We start from the raw sequence: 19,332 nt of genomic DNA, 5'->3' as shown, positions 1-19,332 counted from the left end.
GTCCCCTGCTTTGCCAGCCCTAGAAAAGTCTGCACAGCAATGCCTTCCAGTGTGTGTAGCTATTGTGTGCTTATTGACTGCCAAGTTCTTTATTTATATACACTGTTTCTAATCTTCCATGACTTCAGAAAGAAGCAGCTGAATTCCTTGAAATAAGCTCTTTGGCCCTCAAGTCTAAGCAAGTCTTTCAGAGAACACGGATGCCTCCTGTGTCCCGGACTAGAACCTGCTCCTCACATCAGTGCTGGCAAAAGACGAGTAACAGACTGGGACCAGAATTACTGCGCCCTCCTTGCAATGATCTGTAGATAAAGAAACTCTGCTTTGTTAGCTAAGAAACTTGGAGGAAATGGAATATATTCCTGAGGCATAGGGAGATCTTGCTCCCTGGAGTTACTCCAGTTCAGCGGGGGAAGGGTTCAGTTCAATGTTGCATCATGCAAAGCCTAGGTGTTGGTTGAGTGCTGATTGCAGACCCCAGTGATGATGGCAGGCACTCAGTGTACAGCACAAGAATTTGATTTTCAAGATGAGTTACAAAAGATGTGGGTTGAAGTTGAACTTCACAGTATACAAGTGAAATGAAATCTTCATCTCCATTTCTTATGTCAATTTAATTTTTTTTACAGAGATGCTTTTCTGAGAATACAAAACAAGAATTTGGGGGGCTGAGAGCCCTATGCAACTACATCAAACATCCTAATGTTGACTAATAACAGCAAGCTGTCATACAAACATAACAAAATTGGCTGTGCTTCATTGGTAATGTTAATCAGAGTGCATGGTAGTACCTTCTGTCACCAAAATGATTTACAGTAAGTGTGCAGATGTTATTTATGGTGACCTACTATTTCTTCTTGAATGAGGAATTCTATTTCTTCTCACACACGATAATCTTGGCTCCTTTAAAAATGAGCTCTGTTCACTCTCAGCCAAATTATTAGGAACAAATAAGTCGTTAATTAAAATGTCTGGAGTTATAACACTTCCTAATGTTTAATATTAGCTAAATTTTGGCTGAGCTTGCTGGGAGTAAAGGAAAATGCTCCACTGTCAGAAGAGATGTGTTGTGGCCTTTTGCAAAACATACTGAACACAAAGTTTTTTCTTAATGCTATAGTCTTACCTAAATCTCTGATTATTCTCTTCTACTTCCATTCTAACAACCTAGTCAGATCTTTACTTGCGTAATCATAATTTCAATGAAGAGATCACAGTGTTTTTAGGGTTTTTTCCAGTGAATCCATTAAAAACAATGTATTTTATGTTCCACTAGACTACATTCAGATACCAGTTTTAGTGCTAGACTGCCACATTCAAAAAATATCTGACTGAAAGCTGCTGATTTGAATTTCATTTGTATTACATGCACAAGAGTTGAAAAGAGTTAAATTATCTAGGGAATAGAAATAATGACCACATACAATGTCTGGAAATGTAACAGTAACAGTTTGTGAAGTTTACATTAAGAAGGTTTTAAACAAAAAAGCTCAGCTTTTGCTTTAAATCTGCTGCAAAATAATTTCCTCTGTATATCTCCAATGTGATTCATTCAATGAAGAAATAAGTGTGTTGCATACTTCCTCTGTTGTGATATTTTTAATTTTACTTGATGCAGCATGTAACACTAGAATGCTTAGTATCTGAATTTCCAAAGGAAGGAAAAGCTTCTATGATAGCTAAAACGGGGAGGCAAAACAGATAATGATTGCTACCTTTTTAGGCTAACTTCTTTTTATAAAAGTCAAGGTAAAGAAACTAAACCTTTAAAGAATTCTAGTATAGAGAAAACACAGATGCATATGCATGGCTATGTCTTCAAAAACTGTGGAGAAGAGGTAAATGTTTGCCTTAAGTAGTTGTTTATCCGATTTAGGAAAGGGCCACTTTACATGTATGTGCCATAGTTTGCCTCTTGAGTGCTTATTCATTTATTTTCACAATGCATGCCGAAAGTATTAATTTATTGCCGACTTGCAGGACTGAAATAGACTAAAACCTGCAAGACTGAGATGGAGAGAGACCAGACCTTGCAGAACTGAGGTGAAGAAAGGCCAAAATCAAGCCTAAGACCCACAAAGCTAGGAACAATTTAGTGCCCAAATGGAAGTATAAGTGACTGATCCCTTAATTGATGACTGTTTTGTCAGTGCCTTGATCTCAAGACAGTTTCCTTCTGAATGCTTTGGATGTGAATTATAAAGCTGCAGGCTGCAATGTGTAGTAAAATAGGGCATTGTCTACATAAGCCATGTGTGGACATCTACTAATTAGATATAGAATGAAAGGTATTGGGTGAGTTTTTGCATGTATAAGGGAAAACTATTAAGTGTCTGAATGTGCTGCAGTCTGTTGGCATTTTAGAATATGATCTGCAGCTTGAAGAGCAAAACCTTTTAAAAAATAATTTTTGTGGTCCAATTCAGGCACAGGATTGCCATTCCATTATGTAAGGAAAAGCACAATGAGATCCTGCAAAAAGGAAAGCACCTCTAATGCCTTTTGTCAGTACCTGTTTTCTATATAGTAGGTGTTGCTTGTGTATTTGCTTTACCTTTATATTTTGTGTGGATGCTAGGGATTTTAAAACATGAGTTTGAAGGAAGATTAGGAAAGAGATAGAGTGTAACTGGACATCATGTGGACTGGGGAGATATGTAATGCCTGTGAGCAAAAAGGGATATGACTGAATAGAAGACTTTTTAGTAAATATCAGGAAAAGTACTTAGAGAAATCAGTTGTAGTCTGGTATTCTGTTTTTTTTTTGTTTTTTTTTTTTTTTCTCTAAAGAAGTAAAACTTTCAAAGGAGGCTTTGAAAAATCTTTTGATTAAACTGAGCACAGCACTTGAGAAAGTATGGAGAAAAACTTTCTCTTTATAGGTATGGACAGGATTACTTAAATCTCCATATTTTATCATCTGATTAGTGTATATATATTGCCTTCTCACAGCAAATCCAGCCCTGGAGAACGTCAGGAAGAATTTTCCTGGCAACTGTTCTCATGCCTTCAGAAGTGTCTGACAAATCTTTAACAGAATGGGTTAAAGGCAGTCACTAATATTCATCTGTTTAAAACTGCTGTGCGTGGAGATCTTTTTGAGTGGTAGAATAAGGGGCGGCATTGATGTGCTCATAGGGCTGCTCTGTGCCTGCTTGGTGCAGACATAATCTGCCTTGCATTGAACTGGGTAAACCTTCCTAGCTCTGAAGCAGCTATTTGGCCTCCCAGGAGCAGTGGCAGTATTAAGACCTGTTTTGACTCTTGTGACTCATCATAGAAGACAAGAGGCTTCCAGATACAGCCTAAGCAGAGCTGTTGCCCACTAAAGCTTGGTTAGGTCCAGTACAGTTTCCACTACTGGCTATGGTAGAGACATAACCATTGTCCACAAACCCCAGTTAGTAAAGTGCCAAATAGCCTGAACACTTCAGAATTTGGGGGACTGTGTAAATTCATGTCTTGCTATCTCCATGTGGATCTGCTTCAAACTTACCATTCAGGCAAAATTTTGTGAAAATAATATGTTTGGAAGACTTGATTGAGCCAAAACAAAAATTTAATATTGCCCCTTCAAAATGTGTGCGTGTAGCCTTGCCAAGCTTCTGATTAATCTTCTCACAGCTTTTTGAAGCTGTAAAATTTTTTTTTTTTAGGTCTCTGATCAAAATGCACAAGCAGGTTTTTTGGGTTTGTTTTTTTTTTTTTCTTTTCTTTCTAACAGCAGTAGTTTAAAATAGACTATGGGTAGAATGAAGGAAAGCATAACAGGAAAAGCTTCCAGATCCCTAGAGATCTGATTATGTCTTAGAGTAATGCATTATGGAAATTTTATATTGTGCCTTGCTGTCTTGAGTACTGGTATCAGTGAGTTAGGTCGGGTTCACTCAGCAATCATGTTAGCCTGGGTAGCTGATGAGAAGGTCAAAGCACAGCTGGATGCTCTGGAGCCTTATGCTTTGTCTAGGCAGTAGTCAACGAAATGGCTTGCATCCTTGCATCTTCCAGGTAGTCTGTTAGACCAGTCTGCCCCTGTGTGTGCACCCAGCTCCTTTTGACACTTGCATTTCTGTTTTAGCACAATATGACACTCAGATTTTTTGCTGCAGTCAGTTCCTGCAAACCCATTCCAGCTCTTTGCACAAACAGCAGTGACTTGCATTTTGTATTATAAATATGCCCTGACGGTTCCATTGCCCTTTGTCAACAGAAAATGCAGGAAGCCAAATCCTGTTCTCAGTTATGTAGGGGAAGATCATGGGATCAGATTTTTCATATAGATTTCAGTTCAGAGTAATTCTCTTTAGGCATACCCTATAGCATTAATAAACATCAGAGTGGGACTCTGCTTTCTGGAGGTGAATATTCTGTTGTTCTGTGATTTATCCCTTTAATACATAGCCTATCCAGGGGATTGTGATCAGTGCTCACAGAACAGTTAGTGGAGTGGGTTCTGAACAGATGCCTGTTAGAACAAGAAGTTAACGATATAGTGCCTGTGTAGTGCTTGTACCCATTATGTTCTGTTAGCCTGCTTTTGCCAGAGATCGTAGCTATGTGTAAGAAGAGCTGGAAGTCACACTTTGGGAATCACTGATGCTGTGTAGAGCAAAGGAACATCCCACTAGAAGAGATCTAGGGTATACCAATGCAAAATCCTGTGTTGCAAAGCTCTGTATTACTTGCAGAGTAATTGCAGTTAGTTGGATATATGTTCTTTATTTTATTGGATATCATATTTGTCACCTGTTCAAAGCTTGAAGTGTGTCACGTGTAATGGAATTATTTTCAGTTCAGTAAGCTTGGATTTTCTGATTTCTAATTGAACAGTCCCCTGAGTAGTCATTCATATTTCATGTGGAAAAGAGAGATGGGGAGAAGGATATACAGCCCAATTTCAAGGTTTCCTCTGTTTTTAAACTCACAACCTTTGCTTATCAAAAAGCAGGTCTTGAAGATAAAACTGGTGTCAAACTTAGCAAGTAATCAAGTGCTCTCAGATCTAAGGACTGAATGTTTGTTCAGCAATTTCACTTGAGATTTGAAATCCTCCGCAAATAGAAAATGCGGCAAATGCGTGAATATGATGTGTGACCTAATATTATTCAAAAATCGACCTCAGTTATGTGGAAATACAGCAAATACTCTACATTTCACTTGGAAATGTATTCATATTTAGTGGAACACTTGGTAGTGATGAAGTCAGAACTGCTCTGCTGTGCAGGGCTTTAATTTCCCAAGCTTTCCCTTATGTCTGTCAAAATGTCAGCATGTCAATAATTTCTGTTCCTTGCTTCTAGATAGTTTGGTGATCTTTGATGGGAAAGGATTGTAAAGCTGAGTGGTAGTTGCTGCTGCTGCTGTTGTTATTATCATTATTATTGTTATTTATTTTCATTGCTGATAGCTTTGCAATATCAGTTGTTACAATACTGAACAATTTAATTTTATTGTGAGTTTTTAAAACCTGTTTTTACTGGTCTACATTAAGATTGGACATTTGCAAAACCTATGCAGCCTTTCTAATTCTTGGAGCCACAAAGTTCTCTTAAATATAGAAGATATAACTAAATTAATAGCAATGTGCCTTTGAGTTTGGCACTCTTTACAACATGGCTATTTCTGACGTGAGGCTGTTGAACTATGGCTAGGAACTTCCCTCCAATTAGTTCCCAAAACTAACATCTCTTTTATGTGTTAATTTTCTATCTGTAGTTAACACAGAGTATGTATGGATAACAACAAATATTTGCATCATTCTGCCTTACTGTTTCTGGTATCCTATAAATATGTAAGCAGGATGTAGACCTGGTGTGGCAGTGTTGGGAGATACCCAGTTTTCAGCAGCGGAAAGCTCCTGCCTCTCTCAGGCACCAGCACATATTGGAAATGTTGTACAATCTGCCTGTTGTAGATGATCTTCCTAGAGAAAGCAAGAAAGATTTCCATAAGTTTAAATTAGCTATTCCCTTCATTGAGAAGGAGAAATATGACTGGAAAGAAAAATTGGAAAAAGAAAGGACAGGCATAAATTTAAAAGTTGGAACACAGAAGCTGACCTGCATTGTGCTGAGGATTTGTATAGTTTGGCATTCTCCTTTTGATTTATATTAAATTATCCTGAAACGATGGGGTATTATAGACAATGAATAAATTCTCCCCACAGGAGGTTTCTTCTACTCCCTGTGATATACAGCTCTCACACTGAGGCTGAGAGGTTTTACAAACTGTCAGACAGAACAATAAGAAGGAAAGAAAAGAGTATTATCTAGTCACATATCTAGCCAAGTTAGAACTTAAGACACAAATTAAAAGCAAGCAACAATTCATAAGAAAACTAACAAGCAGTGGGGAGTAATCAGTGTCTCTCCTGAAGGATCAGTCCTGAGACTAATTTTACTGTTTTTATTAATATCCCAATACCAAAAAGAAAAAAGGATCTGCTGAATTGTATTGATGACACAATTTTTGGAGTTTTATCCACGACAGGAGGATATTTCTCCTTTCAATTTGCTGTCTTCAGATAATCAAAATCTTCAAATCTCTTTGTACTCATCTTGTATGCATAGGCAGGGTCGTGTAAGAATACCCCTTTTTTATTTTTGCCCTTAGCACACATTTGGAGCCTGGTCTCAATAAAATCTGTCCAGTAATTAATATTTAAATGCAGCCCTAGTCTCACAATCCAAATTCTTTTCAGAGCAATTACATATTACTCTGAACTAAGGACATACTGGGAAATACTAGTTGAGGAAGAAAAATTCTGTTGCATAAAGCTGTCCAAATACAAGAGAGAAGGACTAGGTTACTAATCATATATATTTAAATAAGATGAATGATTAGAAACTCTTTGCAGGGAATTTTATGCCATCCAAGTTAACATCTCTTTGGCTATTTTCTATGCATTTTTCACAGTCACGGTGCTCTTGGGTTTCTTGGCTGATGTCAAAGGAACATGTTAAGATAGTGTTTAGGATGTCTAAAATTTGTCAGCCCAGATCTTTGAAAACACATCAGTACAAGCCTTGCTGTTTTCTCCTTGTTTTTCTTACCTTGAGTTGTTCTTGAGAATAGGCAATTAGTCTGGAAACTGAAGTCGATTCAAATACAGTGTCTGCTTATTAACTTTAGTACTTCAGAGTGTCTGTCATCCTGTGTGATAAAAACCACGAGTTATTAACCTGAAGCCCTTTTAATTAACAAAAAATAATAATTAAAAAAAACATACCACCCACCAAAACAAACAAACAAACAAACAAACAAACAAACCTAAAAACAAAAGGAAAAAAAAAAAAAAAACCACCACTGCAACAACAAAATCACAGAAGCTGAAACAAAACAAAAACCTGTTTGGTTACTGCGATTAATTGGTGTGGGATATTTGAAATGTAGATGGCCTCTCTCGCTCCCTTTCAGTTCAAATGGTTGAATTGTAAGGAATACTGCATGCCCTATTTCTTCAGCTTTGTGGGGCACAAATAGGATTTGTGGTTAAGGCAGCTTTTCTCTTTCTTGCTTTATTTCAGAAGAGTGCTTGATTCTTATTTACATTGGTGTGAGTGCCAAAGGTAGTTATGGTATGTGTTTAAGTATAGTTATCTAATTTTTGAAAATGATACAGTTCTTTGTCTTGGTTTAAAGTGCATACAAGTCAACAAAAAAGACTGCCATCAGCACAACTGGGTAATGGCTCTTGCTGTCTACAGTCAGTGGCATGCGCTTCCCCTTTTGTCAGACACTGATGCAATTCCAGCACTCTGATTTCCATTCCAAGAGCTACCTCATATCTCAGTACTTAAATACACACAGAGGGGCAATTACTGTTTTCAAGTTATTTTCCAAGAATCAGACCCATCACTAGGTTAGGATCCAAAGGGCAAAATCTTGGTAGACAAAAGTTTTTCACAGCGCTGATTACAGAGAGAGACTGACCATCAATTAAAACTCCTCTCTCTGAACCTTTATTTTTCAGACAAGGAAGGGCACATAAGCGAAATTTCAGAGAAGATCCAAAAATAGCAGGTGACTGTCACTGCTGTACTGTGCTCAGTTTTAATCATCAAATTGGAAAAATAACATGTTTGGGTTGCACAGGGATGTACAAAAGTAGGTCTAATGTTTAAATGCCAGAAATGGATATGGAGAGATATGGGTTTAATATGAGACTGCAACTCCTGACAGATCTTTCTCATGCAACACTCTTAGTTCTCTGCGCAGTTATTTAATAAGTCTTAAAATATGTTAATGGCGTCCTAATAAAGGTGTTGCAGTGATGTGTATATTCCTGCACTTTCTGACCTGTGAGCATTTGTTTGCTTTCATTCACCAAACTTAATACATAGAAGAATTTGCTCCAGTACCAATAAATACTTGGATTTTTTTCGGCAAATGGAACATTAACTGTGCTGAGGGTTTTGTTTGTTTGTTTGTTCGGGGGGGGGGGGGGGGGGGGTTTGTTGTTGTTTTTTTTTGTCTACATGTGGGGTTTGTTGGTTTACTTTTTTTGGTTTTTTAATTTGGGGAGCAGGGAGTAGATTGCTTCCATTTGGTTTTTTAGATTTAGAAACATTTGGGGTTTTGCTTTTTGGTATCTAATAGTGGCAAAGAAGGTGCAGGGGCTCTCTTTGGTATTGGTCAGATAACAACTAAACAGACCCATATTTTGTTCATTTTAAGTAATTGCTATTTCATGAACAATAGACTTTTCTTTTGAAAGGGGGCAACCTAATTAATGCAGATGAACTCTTTCATTGCTATTATATCAACACAGAATGCATGGAAAAAAAAAGTCCTCCACCAAAAGCCACATGATGCCTCATTAAAAACAAAAACAGGAAACATTTTATTTACTGTGGAAAAGATCACATCAAAATAGAAATAGGTAAAGGGACGAAAAGTTGCAGCTGTTGCAGTCAGTTTCAACTACAAAGTGCTTTTTTGTTGTTGTTTTAAATGCTTGCCAAATTTGACAAGTTCATGTAACTTCTAGGTTGTGGAACTGTGCATATCTTTACATATATTTACTGATTTTTCTGCCACCAGATAGTACTTGTTTAATAAATCAAGTGATGTTATATAAGGTTAGAAGTGATGGTCAAACCTGAATATTCTTGGTTTGCTTTTCAGTAATGGGGCTTTCACCTGGGTGTAAATTTCAGTTATTTGGCTTTCAGAGCATAGGCTTCAACAGGAATAATAAATTATTTTAGTCAATCTGAAGGGCAGCATCACTTAATGTGCAATTGGATAAGTGAAAACATCATGAACTGTAGGACTGAGGCCCAAACAATCCATACAGTATTAGGTTTGAAGTGATGTCAGGCAGTCAGGCAAATTTGAGTAAGCAAAAAGCTAGAAGAAAATTAATTTCACTTAATTAAGTATTTTGGCTATTTAGATATCAAAAATAATTTTCGCCAATTGCATATACTTGGTTTGTTCTCCATTTCAAAAATGAGAAGACAATTCATGCAATTAAACTGAGTTAAAAAGAAGTAGTTCAAGATTTTTGTTTAATTTGAAATTTTGTTTTATTTGAAATTCCCAAAAGAAGTCAGTGAACTTAACTGCTTTGCCTTCCTTACTTGCATCCATCTTCCCAAGTGCAAAAGGCTTCATTTCATTAATTTCCTGCTGGTTGTAATTCACGGAGATAAACCAGCCATGTAAGTTTGGTGCCATCATGCTGTAGTGGTTTTACGTTCACCAAATTTCGTGTAGTGGTCTTAGTGTTTATTCTTTTTCTGTGGGAGAGAGGTTAGGAGAAAAGCAATATAGGCTCAAGCTTAAAAGTGAACAAATAGTTTTATTAACACACTAAAAGAATGGAAAAAGAAAGTTGGGGAAAAAAACTAAAACAAAACAGAATGAAACTCCAAAAACACTCTTCCCTCCCCCTACAAGCTGTTCACTTTCCTACAAAACAACACAAAGAGACAAAACGTGTAATTTTCAGTCAGTTTCACCATTTAAAAATAGTCTTTCACTTATCTTTAGGAGAGGAGTCTTTCTTAGAGTCATGGATCCCACTGACAACCTAGAACAGTTCTCTTGTGGGTTTTTTAACTGTCATGAAACCAGCCACCTGGGGAAACCTGCCTTTGTGACCCGTCCCATTAGCAGTTTCCCAAGCTGCTTATGGGTCTTGTGTCTTAGGTTTTTGTATTTTGGGGTGTCAGATTTTAAAGATGAATAACTCTAAAGGCAAAGGATTCTTCATCTCAAGGCACAGAGATACCTTCTTACTTCTTTACTGGTGCAGAGGACTTATCTCTATCTCTGTTCAAGCATCTTATAGGATTAATATCACTTAGTCCATCACAAACATCTTTGCTTAAATCCACACACAAATCTAAACAATCATCTCCCCAAATGCATATCTTTCCCATGATTTAAAGGGATAATCTAAATATAAAGTTAATTTCCATGGCTCAATAAGGATGGAATGACAAACTCCTCAACCGAGCGCTGTCCCAATAGTCTTTTCACTCTCACTCTACTGACTTCATGCTGTTTCTTCTTTATGTTCACTCTGTCTCTTCCTTTTCTCTCTCAGGGAAGGGTTAGGCTTTGGAAGCTTCAGAAAAGGGTTAAATCTGCCCAGAGTCTTTTTCTCTCTTGCTGCAGCTCATGGTGTTAAGATTTTCAAGGCCATGCTGGTGAGTGGGGAAGAACTCATGCAGAATCATCAGAGATCAGAGGACCTGGGCAGTCTGGAATCAAAAAAAAAAAAAAACCAAACCAAACAGGCAGGATCATAAATGCCTATTTGGCCTGCCTCTCAGTGTAAATCGGGGTGGCCTCGGCCTAAACGGGGCCTATAGCTCTTGTCAGAGGCCCGGCCGGCAGGGCCTGCCTGTTCCCCCTTGCCGGCAGCAGCTGGGCCCGGAGGCACAGCCCGGCCGGGGCCGCTCCTCTGGGCCCGGCTCAGCACAGCCCCGGCCAGGGCAGAGGGGCCCGGCCGACCCCTGGCTGCCGTACGATGTTACCTGTCTCTCTGGCCAAAGGAAAAGAAGAGTGACCTGCCAGAAATGCGTATACTCTCACAGTCACAACTGACATTTTTAGTGGTCAAAAAAGATGCCAATATTCCAACTAAACTTCTGATAGGTCCCTGTCCTTTCTAAAGCAATTCCCAGGTCCTGACCCGGAAATACATTCTACATTTCTCCATAACTAGAAACAAAACTGTGCCAACCCATCACACATGCTAACTCAGTTTCCAACAGCTTACCACCTTTAGGAAATCTACGCAACTTTTATGACTGTAAGTAGCTCAAATTAGAGGTTGTTCTGCATGTCTCTCTACAATCCTGTATCTTTAAACGTTTTCAGAAGTGTCCTGTGACATTCTAGCCTGCCTCATATTCATCCCATGCTAGGCTTGGTTTTGATTCTGGTAGAGGTATTGTGAGTCAGCTGTGGAATAATGGGCTAACGATCACTGTCTGGGTTTCTGCCATCTCTGCAAACAAATTTCCCCAACAACTTTTTTTTTTTCTTCTCCTTTCTGATACTGATTGAATGCTCTGGCCTCAAAAACCACCCACCTGTTACAGATGAGGTGGTAGAACATAACGTCTGTCGTGTGTTGAACTTGTAGGGTTATGCGTCCACATGTTTTATCTTCTTTACTAGGCCTAGTCCAAGACCCGCAGTCAGATCCTGCAGTCCATTTCCATTCGTCTTTCTGTGTCTAGAGCAGTGTTTTGTTTCAATCCATGTATGCTTTTTCCTAGAGCTGTTTTTCAGTATCAGTTGAATTGAGTCCAATTCAGGATGTAAACGGCTGTCTGCTTCACATTTGTGTATGAAAATGTTGGGGAGGTCAAAACTTTCAGGTAGCTGCAGCCAGTGTATGAGGAATGTGAAGGTTGGAGTTATTCTCAGAGTGAGCTAAAGAGGAAGAGCATACCAGAGGGGCAAAATAAAACTTCCTGTGGCCAGAAATTTACATTAAAAGAAAGAGAGATTTAGAAACCCTCTGCCTCCTTGCTCTTAAATAACCTCTTCAGGCTCTCTGAGGTGGAAATTGGTGCATGCCAATACAGTACAAGTGAGGGAAATATTTTAGCGAATTCTAGAGCATATGACATGAGAAATGGCTGTGAACGGTCTTGCTCCAATCTCCAGAAGAAAAGGTGAGCAGCCGATCATACTGCTGTCTTAAACTTCCTAGTGGGAGGGCAAAGAGAAAACAGAAAGAGATTCTTCCTTAAGCTGAGATACAAAAAGAAGCAACAACCACAATTTGCAATACAAGAAATCCCTGTTTGACACTGGGAAAGAAAATTTCACAGGAGTGGTCAAGCACTGGAAGAGGTTGCCCGGCGAAAGTGACATCCCCATCCTGGGAGATGTGACTTCCTTTCCAGCTAAACCAGGACTGGAAAGAGCCTTGAGAAACCTAAGCAAATTTAGTGTACTCTTAGCAAGAGATTGGATGAGATGACTTTGAAAAGTCCCTTCCAAATGAAATAGTTCTGAATATCTATAGCTCTTACTCAGTTGGTCAGTGAAATATTAGGATAAAGTAGGTACATTACTGTTTGTGCAAGTGAAGTCTAGGGGAAGGAGAATGTTTGGAGATAACATTTAATTCATATAGGTTTCCTAAAATTTATCTGTCAGTGCTGTGATTTTGAGAGGCTCTACAGGCTGTCTCCTTTCTCCTCTTTTTGCTTGAGGATGTGGGCCATTAACACTATATATAAGCACATCTGTTTGAGATTGATAGCTCAAAATTGAGCTTCTGTGCTCAGGAATTGTTAAAGGACTGAACTGAATGTCACTGGTGCACCCATTGAGCGCAGCCAAATACAGGCTTCAAAAGATAGTCTCAAATGGTTTGCCATAGGACCTGGGAGACAGAGTACACATCAGGATGTTTTATGTATTCTTTTCTAATTACGTTCTCAGAAAGATTACAGAAAGAAAAAAGCATTACATTCTCTTAATAAAAGATTAAGAAGAACATGGGAGATTTGGCAACTACAAACTGCTTTCTGCAAACCCAGAGTCCTGTAATGTGTAATGTTTCTAAAAATGGAGAAATGCCGAGGATGTTCAGATTGATATTTCAGTGCCTGTCTGAATTCAGTGTCTGTCTGAAATATAGGGTTCAATAATCCCATTATGTGTGTCTGACACACTCCTACTTCTTTAGCAAAGTGCCTCCCATAGCTGCTATAATAAGACAGAGCAGCAAAAGCCTTATACCCTGTGCCTCCTCCTATCATTTACCAAAGCTATATTGTCATCAGATGAAATCTATTGTTTTCTTTCCTGCTGTGTGCTATTGATTTTTCTAACCTTTTCTAATGTTAAATTTGTTTGGCTTTTTAACTTTCTTACCAAAGGTTAATGTTATTAAGTTGAGCAGGTATCTATAAAACTACAAGTGTTATTGCCTATCTTGCCATTGTTATACTGTCCTTTCATTAAACTCTGACTGCATTGGATAGCTCTGTCTTGAACATTTTTGTCATTCCAGAATAATGTGGTGAAGGTTGAAAGGAACTGCATTACAATTGTCATCCAATTCTGTGGCATAAAATATTGGACTTGATATGTCAGGAGCAACAGATTTATCTGAGGCTCTTATACCATCAATGAACATGAACTGCACAGACATTAATTTCAGCAAGACTGTAAAGAGGATGCAGGAAGATTCCAATTGTGCTGCTTGTCCCCTCCTCCAGTTCAGTCTGACCATGCCAGTCTCTTTGACATTGTGGCAAAAGGAGCAGTACTAAAATCTCCGCCAATTCTACAACTGGTTATCTGTTTGATGTGGAAAGAGAATGAGAAATCACGGTTTAATTTGCAGAAACTGGTGGCTTTAATGGTAGCACTCTATCAGCATTTTTTGATATGATGATCTACAGCAGTATTTGTGTAAAGCATTAAAGGTATGGGGGTGAGCAAAGAGTTCCAGGCACTTATAAGCCCCAGCACCATCTTACAGGACTCACAGGTAAAGTAACCTGCCTTTAATGAACTGTGTATTTGACGCTCTATTCACATATTTACATTGCATTCCAGTAGTATGTGTTTGAAGCCTTTTAATGTGAATATGCACATAAGACAGTGGCAGGGCTGCACACAGGTTGTCTATTGCATGGTGCATCACAGCCTTCTCCTGGAGCTGAATGACCTTCAGTGTCCTCCAGTCACCATGCTAGCATTATCTTGCCATGGTAGTACTTTGCAGTTCCTCTAGAATATATATACTTTTTTTGTCAAAGAACATCCTGAGAAGCTAAGCAAGAATTAAAATCAAGAGAAATGTTTCTAGTAGTAGCATAAAATAATAAATTATAATTGAAGCTGTTGTAGGCCATCATTTAAAAAAAAAAAACAAAACAACAAAAACCTGACACCTTGATATTCCCTGTGTGGAAAGTAGAATTGCAGCCTACCTTCTGCTGACAAACCTGCCTGTTCAAGATGAAACTTGTTAGTGACTGCAGAAAGGAGTATTTTGAGTGCTCAGAAAGTGCTGAGGGAGAGTGAGGGTTAAAGTTTTTATTCATAAATTAGAATCTATAAACCACTTACTTATGCCACTGTTGTGAAACCAAGGAATGGCCCTGGCAAAAGATAAAAGGCTTGACTTCTCCACTGCTAATTTAAGAGCTGGCAGTTGAGGTTGTGTCTCCTATACTCAGCAGCAGTTGTCCATGCCACTGATTTATTCTTCATCTGTCATGTTCTCAAGCTGCTCAGAAGCTGTCTGAGAAATACTGAGGTCCTGCTTGTTCATGGTTTCTCACAGTTTGGTCTCTCTTCCCACTATCAGTATCAAGACTGAGAGCACCCCATCCTTAGTGAATGAGACCTTTTCATTTAGAGTGGCTTTGATAAACAAGTTCCCTTCAGTAGTTTCAGATCTGACTGAGCTTTCCTGAGAGGGACTGAACAATCCTGTACCTTTCCTGGGCTCCCTGGGCATCTCTGGCTGGTGTTGCCAAACTCACATGTTCATTACAGGCTCCAGATGGCCTGTGTCACTTCCCCTCCTGCCAGTTTTACATTTTGGCCTTTTTTTAGAGAAGAGTGGAGATATGGCAGCTCTTCAAAGAGTTTTGTGCTTAGCACTGAGTGCAGAATCCATCTACCTTGTCCCTCACCGTTTTGCAGGGGAAGCAGCCTCACTTCTGCAATGGAGGTCTCTGATTACACGTGCTATTGCAGATACACAGTGCTTCATCTTGGCAAGCCTATTATTACTACTTGAAAAAATATTTAGAGCAATATCAGGTCTCAGAAAGCCTGCTACTTTTGACCAGTTTTCTTTCAGAAGTTTTTGAGGAGAGAAGTATAATAGAAAACCTTTTATTATGTTCTTGCCTTTCTCTTCTACTTTATCCAAATCTCCTACTGCCTGATGACTTTGACTTTATATGCATTCTGGCTCTGTGGGGAAGCATTTCAGTGGCAGCAAATGTCTTCCTATTGGAGGCTTGTTACTTTGTTGCATGCAATTCACTACACTCCATGCCTTCACTAATCTGGGAAATTTTGTCTTCTGTATCTTTATTTTTACCACCAAGGCAAAGGCAAATTTAACATTTTTATGTTGGCTTTGTTGTTCGGGATTTTTTTCTGATGTAACAGAGTAATGTACTTCATACACAGAGGCACACATACAAATATTCTATATTCTGAATGCTTTTCTCTTATCAGTTTTTATTGTGTATAGCAGAAACATAAAATCTGTCAAGTAAGACAAAGCTAGGAGGCTTTTAAGGGGACCTTGAAGTGGTAGGAGAGGGAACTTATAAATCTAATGTGCATGATTCTTATTTTAATTCTCAATGCTGTGTTGGATATTTTTTATTCTTTAAACCTCTTTGAATAGTGACTTTATGTGGTAGATACACTTCACTTTTCCTTATTCAGCTTTTTATCAGCAGCTTAGAAATTGCTTTAGCTCTCATTTAAGAAATCTGAACACCTCTTCTCTGACATGTTCTCAGCCGTAATACCCCAGTGCAAGGAAATTCTTGTTGAATCACTGCAAATTAACTGCAGTACAACTGCACTGTTTCTGGGATGCTTGAACACTTTTGTGTGCTTACATTTATACGGGTCTGAATGTGTGTAGCAGAGACATAGTAAGTGCAGCACCAGAGAGGACAGTCATTTTCCTGAAAGGTACTGACACGCAGGGCTCACTACACCAGAACTTGTCCATTCAGCAGAGCATTGTAAAACATGCTTATCCAAACTCACAGATGTATTCAATGGGTTTTGAACATATACTCCTGGACCTATCAATCTGCTGCTTCATAGTAACTAGTTCAGCTGGTACCTACTGTCTCTGGACTTTCTAAGGGTCTTTTACTTAATTCCGCATCGCTAAGCAGAGACTCTGAGAGGTTGTCTGCAGTTAATTTCATCAAGGATGTCATTAGTTCTCAAAATTACTGATTTTTTTTTCCTCTCTCTCTGTTTTGTTGCTTCTTCACTAGGGATGTGAGTTAATTGAGACCATGGATCAGGACCTCACAGATTTCACCAAGTGCCTTCAAATACTCCAGAAAAAGATAGAGAAGAAGGGCCTCCAGGTAAAGACAACACATCCTTTTCTCTGTATCTTAGTAATTCTCTTTTTCTCATTGTATTTAGGTTTGTCTTTCAAGTTTGCACTGAAATGAAACTATTTTCAGTAGCCTTGATATTCTGCAGTTTTGCCATAATTTACTGCACACCTTGTAAGCATTGATGCTTCTGCTAAAAGGAATTACAAAGTGTGTCGATGAACAAGTGTTACCTTTCTTAAAAGGCAGCTTGTATTGATTTCTGTTAATGAACTACCCAAAGTGCAGAAGGCGGTTGTGGCTGGTGTTCAAAGCAAGAGTCCCACTTCAGCATGTAAATATATTTTCATGTCTTGGTACACTAAGCCTTGGTGTTCATCCCCTTTCTCTCCCCTTTCAAAGGTGAAATGGAGAGGGGAAATCTTCTCCTACCAACATTACAAATGGCAAGCAGTACTTCCTTCTGCAAAATGTTCCCCTAGAATCAAAGGCAGACTTTGCAGAGCAACCAGTGCACTAAACTTAAAAGAAGCCATATGGATTTCTCCAGCTCTTTTCATTGGAAAGGCAAGGGAGGCAACATTCCCCCCCACCCCCCAACTTCCACAGTTTGATAACAGAGTCCTGTTTGTTTTGTCTCTGAGATGCACAGTTAAAATTCCTTGGGAACTTCAAATGTGATGTGTTGGTGGCAGATGAGCTCTTGGGATTGCTGCCCTTTCCTCCCCATGGAACAGTCATTCATAAGAGCTCTCCTCTCTCTTCTGCTCTTCATGTACGAGTGAAGAGAGGGAACAGCCACTGTGTCCTTTACCCCCAGTGAGAACAAGAGGAGTGTAAGAAAATTAAAACAATAACACAACATGCAAAGAGACACATAAACCTCTTTTCCCGTTTTCATTGTAGCAGGATAAGAAAGTTGTCTGATTTCCTGAGATCACCATACTCCAACAAAGCAGCAAGGGACTGAAATGCCGATATCCTTCCCTCCTTCTTCCCTCCTCACTCCAGGCTGATAAAAAATTCACCAATTTTTGCTTAAGTGTTTTTAAAACTTCTTCTAAAGACAATAAATGTCCATGGGACACTTTGGAGTGCTATCATACAGTGCCCATCTGCAATTGCATCTCAGTACAACTCCATTGTTCATCAGGGGTTTTTTTCCCCATCAGTATAGACACAGATCAGATGGTTTCACTATACACTTTTCTTACTCTCTGGCTGTGAGCCAGGAAACTCTTTATAAAACAGTTTATTTTCTTTTCCCCCTATAATTTATCATCACAAGAGCTCAGAGGGGTGTCTTTCCATCTAGGACAAGAATGGTAATGAGTGCCATTGGAACGGATGAGCCACCAGTGCCTAGGATTTGTTTTGAATTTGTCAAGTAAGGTGCTTTCCTCTTAATAGAAATGCCCTTACAATGAAGACCTTAAATGTCTCCTGGATTCAGTTCATTATCCAATCCCAGCTATTGCTAGAGAGGAGGGATTTTTTTTTTTTTTTTTTTTAAGTTATTACAAGTTTTTATGATGAATAGTCAATGTGTGGTTAAAGTAATAGCAATGGGAGCATGACAGCTACAGCAGGTGTGTTTAAACAATAAGTAGTCTGTAAAAGTTTGAGTTCTGTGATCATTCTCACAGTAAAGCCATGTTCAGTTGGCTAAAGGACACCACACTGTAATCTTTGAGGATATTTTCTAAAGTACAAGCCTGAGTGTAATTCCAGTAATTGTGTAGTGTTCATGCCAATGCACTAAACCTAAGATTTCAGTTCAGTTATAATTGTATGCTGTTACATGTTGAAGGTGTGCTTTAAATAAAATCTGAGTTTTTCAGAGGTGCAAGAAGTAATGCAGATAAATGTTCTAAAAATAAGCACCATGCTCATTAAATGCAGCTACTTCTTGTTTGCTATGCCTGTTCCATAAAACATAATAAGAATGCCATCTTATTCATGCACACGAGATAAAGCATAATGAATTTCTACTTTTTGTTCTTCTGCGTTCTCTGACTAAGGAATTTGAAGAAGTCATTGACTCCACTTAGGGAGCTAAAATGTGAAACTTAAGCAAATGTAAGACAAAACTGTATCACAACTCCTTAAATAATTAGTTCCGTTTCTAATTTTCCCTTTGTTCAGAAGGACTGGATATAATTCTTTAGTAGGTGGTTTGGTGGTTCTTCAGAATGTCCTGGTAATGCAGAGAGTAGCTTGATGTCTGGTCCCCGAATGTCACAGAGATTCTGAGCGCTTGCAAAATACAGTGACCTAGGTTTATGGATGTACCGTCTTGGCTCTTCTGAAACTCTATCCTCTTTAAATACCTAAATTTGCACTTAATTTGGGTTTCTTTATGGGTAACATTCGTCCACAGAAAATGTCAAGTGGTAAGACAACAGGCTGTTCCAGCAGTAGACCTAAAATCTTCGAGTAGAATGCAATCTTTTTTCAGCGAAGAAAGCTGCCATAGAATTCTGTGGTCACCTGAGAGGTACACACCGCTGAGAAGAAAAGGAAGTCCAGGGTCTGAAAATAAGAAGTGAATAAAGAAGGGGTTCTTCATCTGCATTTGTGGTTTTTCACTCAAGGACAAACTTGCATGTCACAAAGTAGAGTTCTTTTCCTTCTGTAAAATATCATAAAAGCTTTCCTTTTAACTGAGAGTATTAACTAAGGTGGAATATGTCTTTCTGGTGCCATCTAGTTTTGATTTTTCCCCACTCTACATAAAGCACTTGTCAAAGAAGAATAAGACAAAGAGACACTACAAATTTGTTTCCCC

At 38.7% G+C, this 19,332-nt stretch overlaps 1 protein-coding gene across 1 annotated transcript in view; it reads left to right on the top strand.

The window, feature by feature from the left end:
• The window catches only part of TPK1 (thiamin pyrophosphokinase 1), a 309,075-nt gene that overhangs the window by 169,754 nt on the left and 119,989 nt on the right, over positions 1–19,332 (top strand). Inside the window, exon 5 of the mRNA XM_040081488.1 lies at positions 16,476–16,571. Within this exon, the coding sequence (XP_039937422.1) occupies positions 16,476–16,571 (96 nt within the window). The remainder of the gene's footprint in view (positions 1–16,475; positions 16,572–19,332) is intronic.

This window comes from Hirundo rustica, chromosome 1 (genome assembly GCF_015227805.2).
Source record: "Hirundo rustica isolate bHirRus1 chromosome 1, bHirRus1.pri.v3, whole genome shotgun sequence".
NCBI lineage: Eukaryota > Metazoa > Chordata > Aves > Passeriformes > Hirundinidae > Hirundo > Hirundo rustica.
The sequence above is the reverse complement of the archived record's forward strand: the minus strand, read 5'-3'. Positions and strand labels throughout refer to the sequence as shown.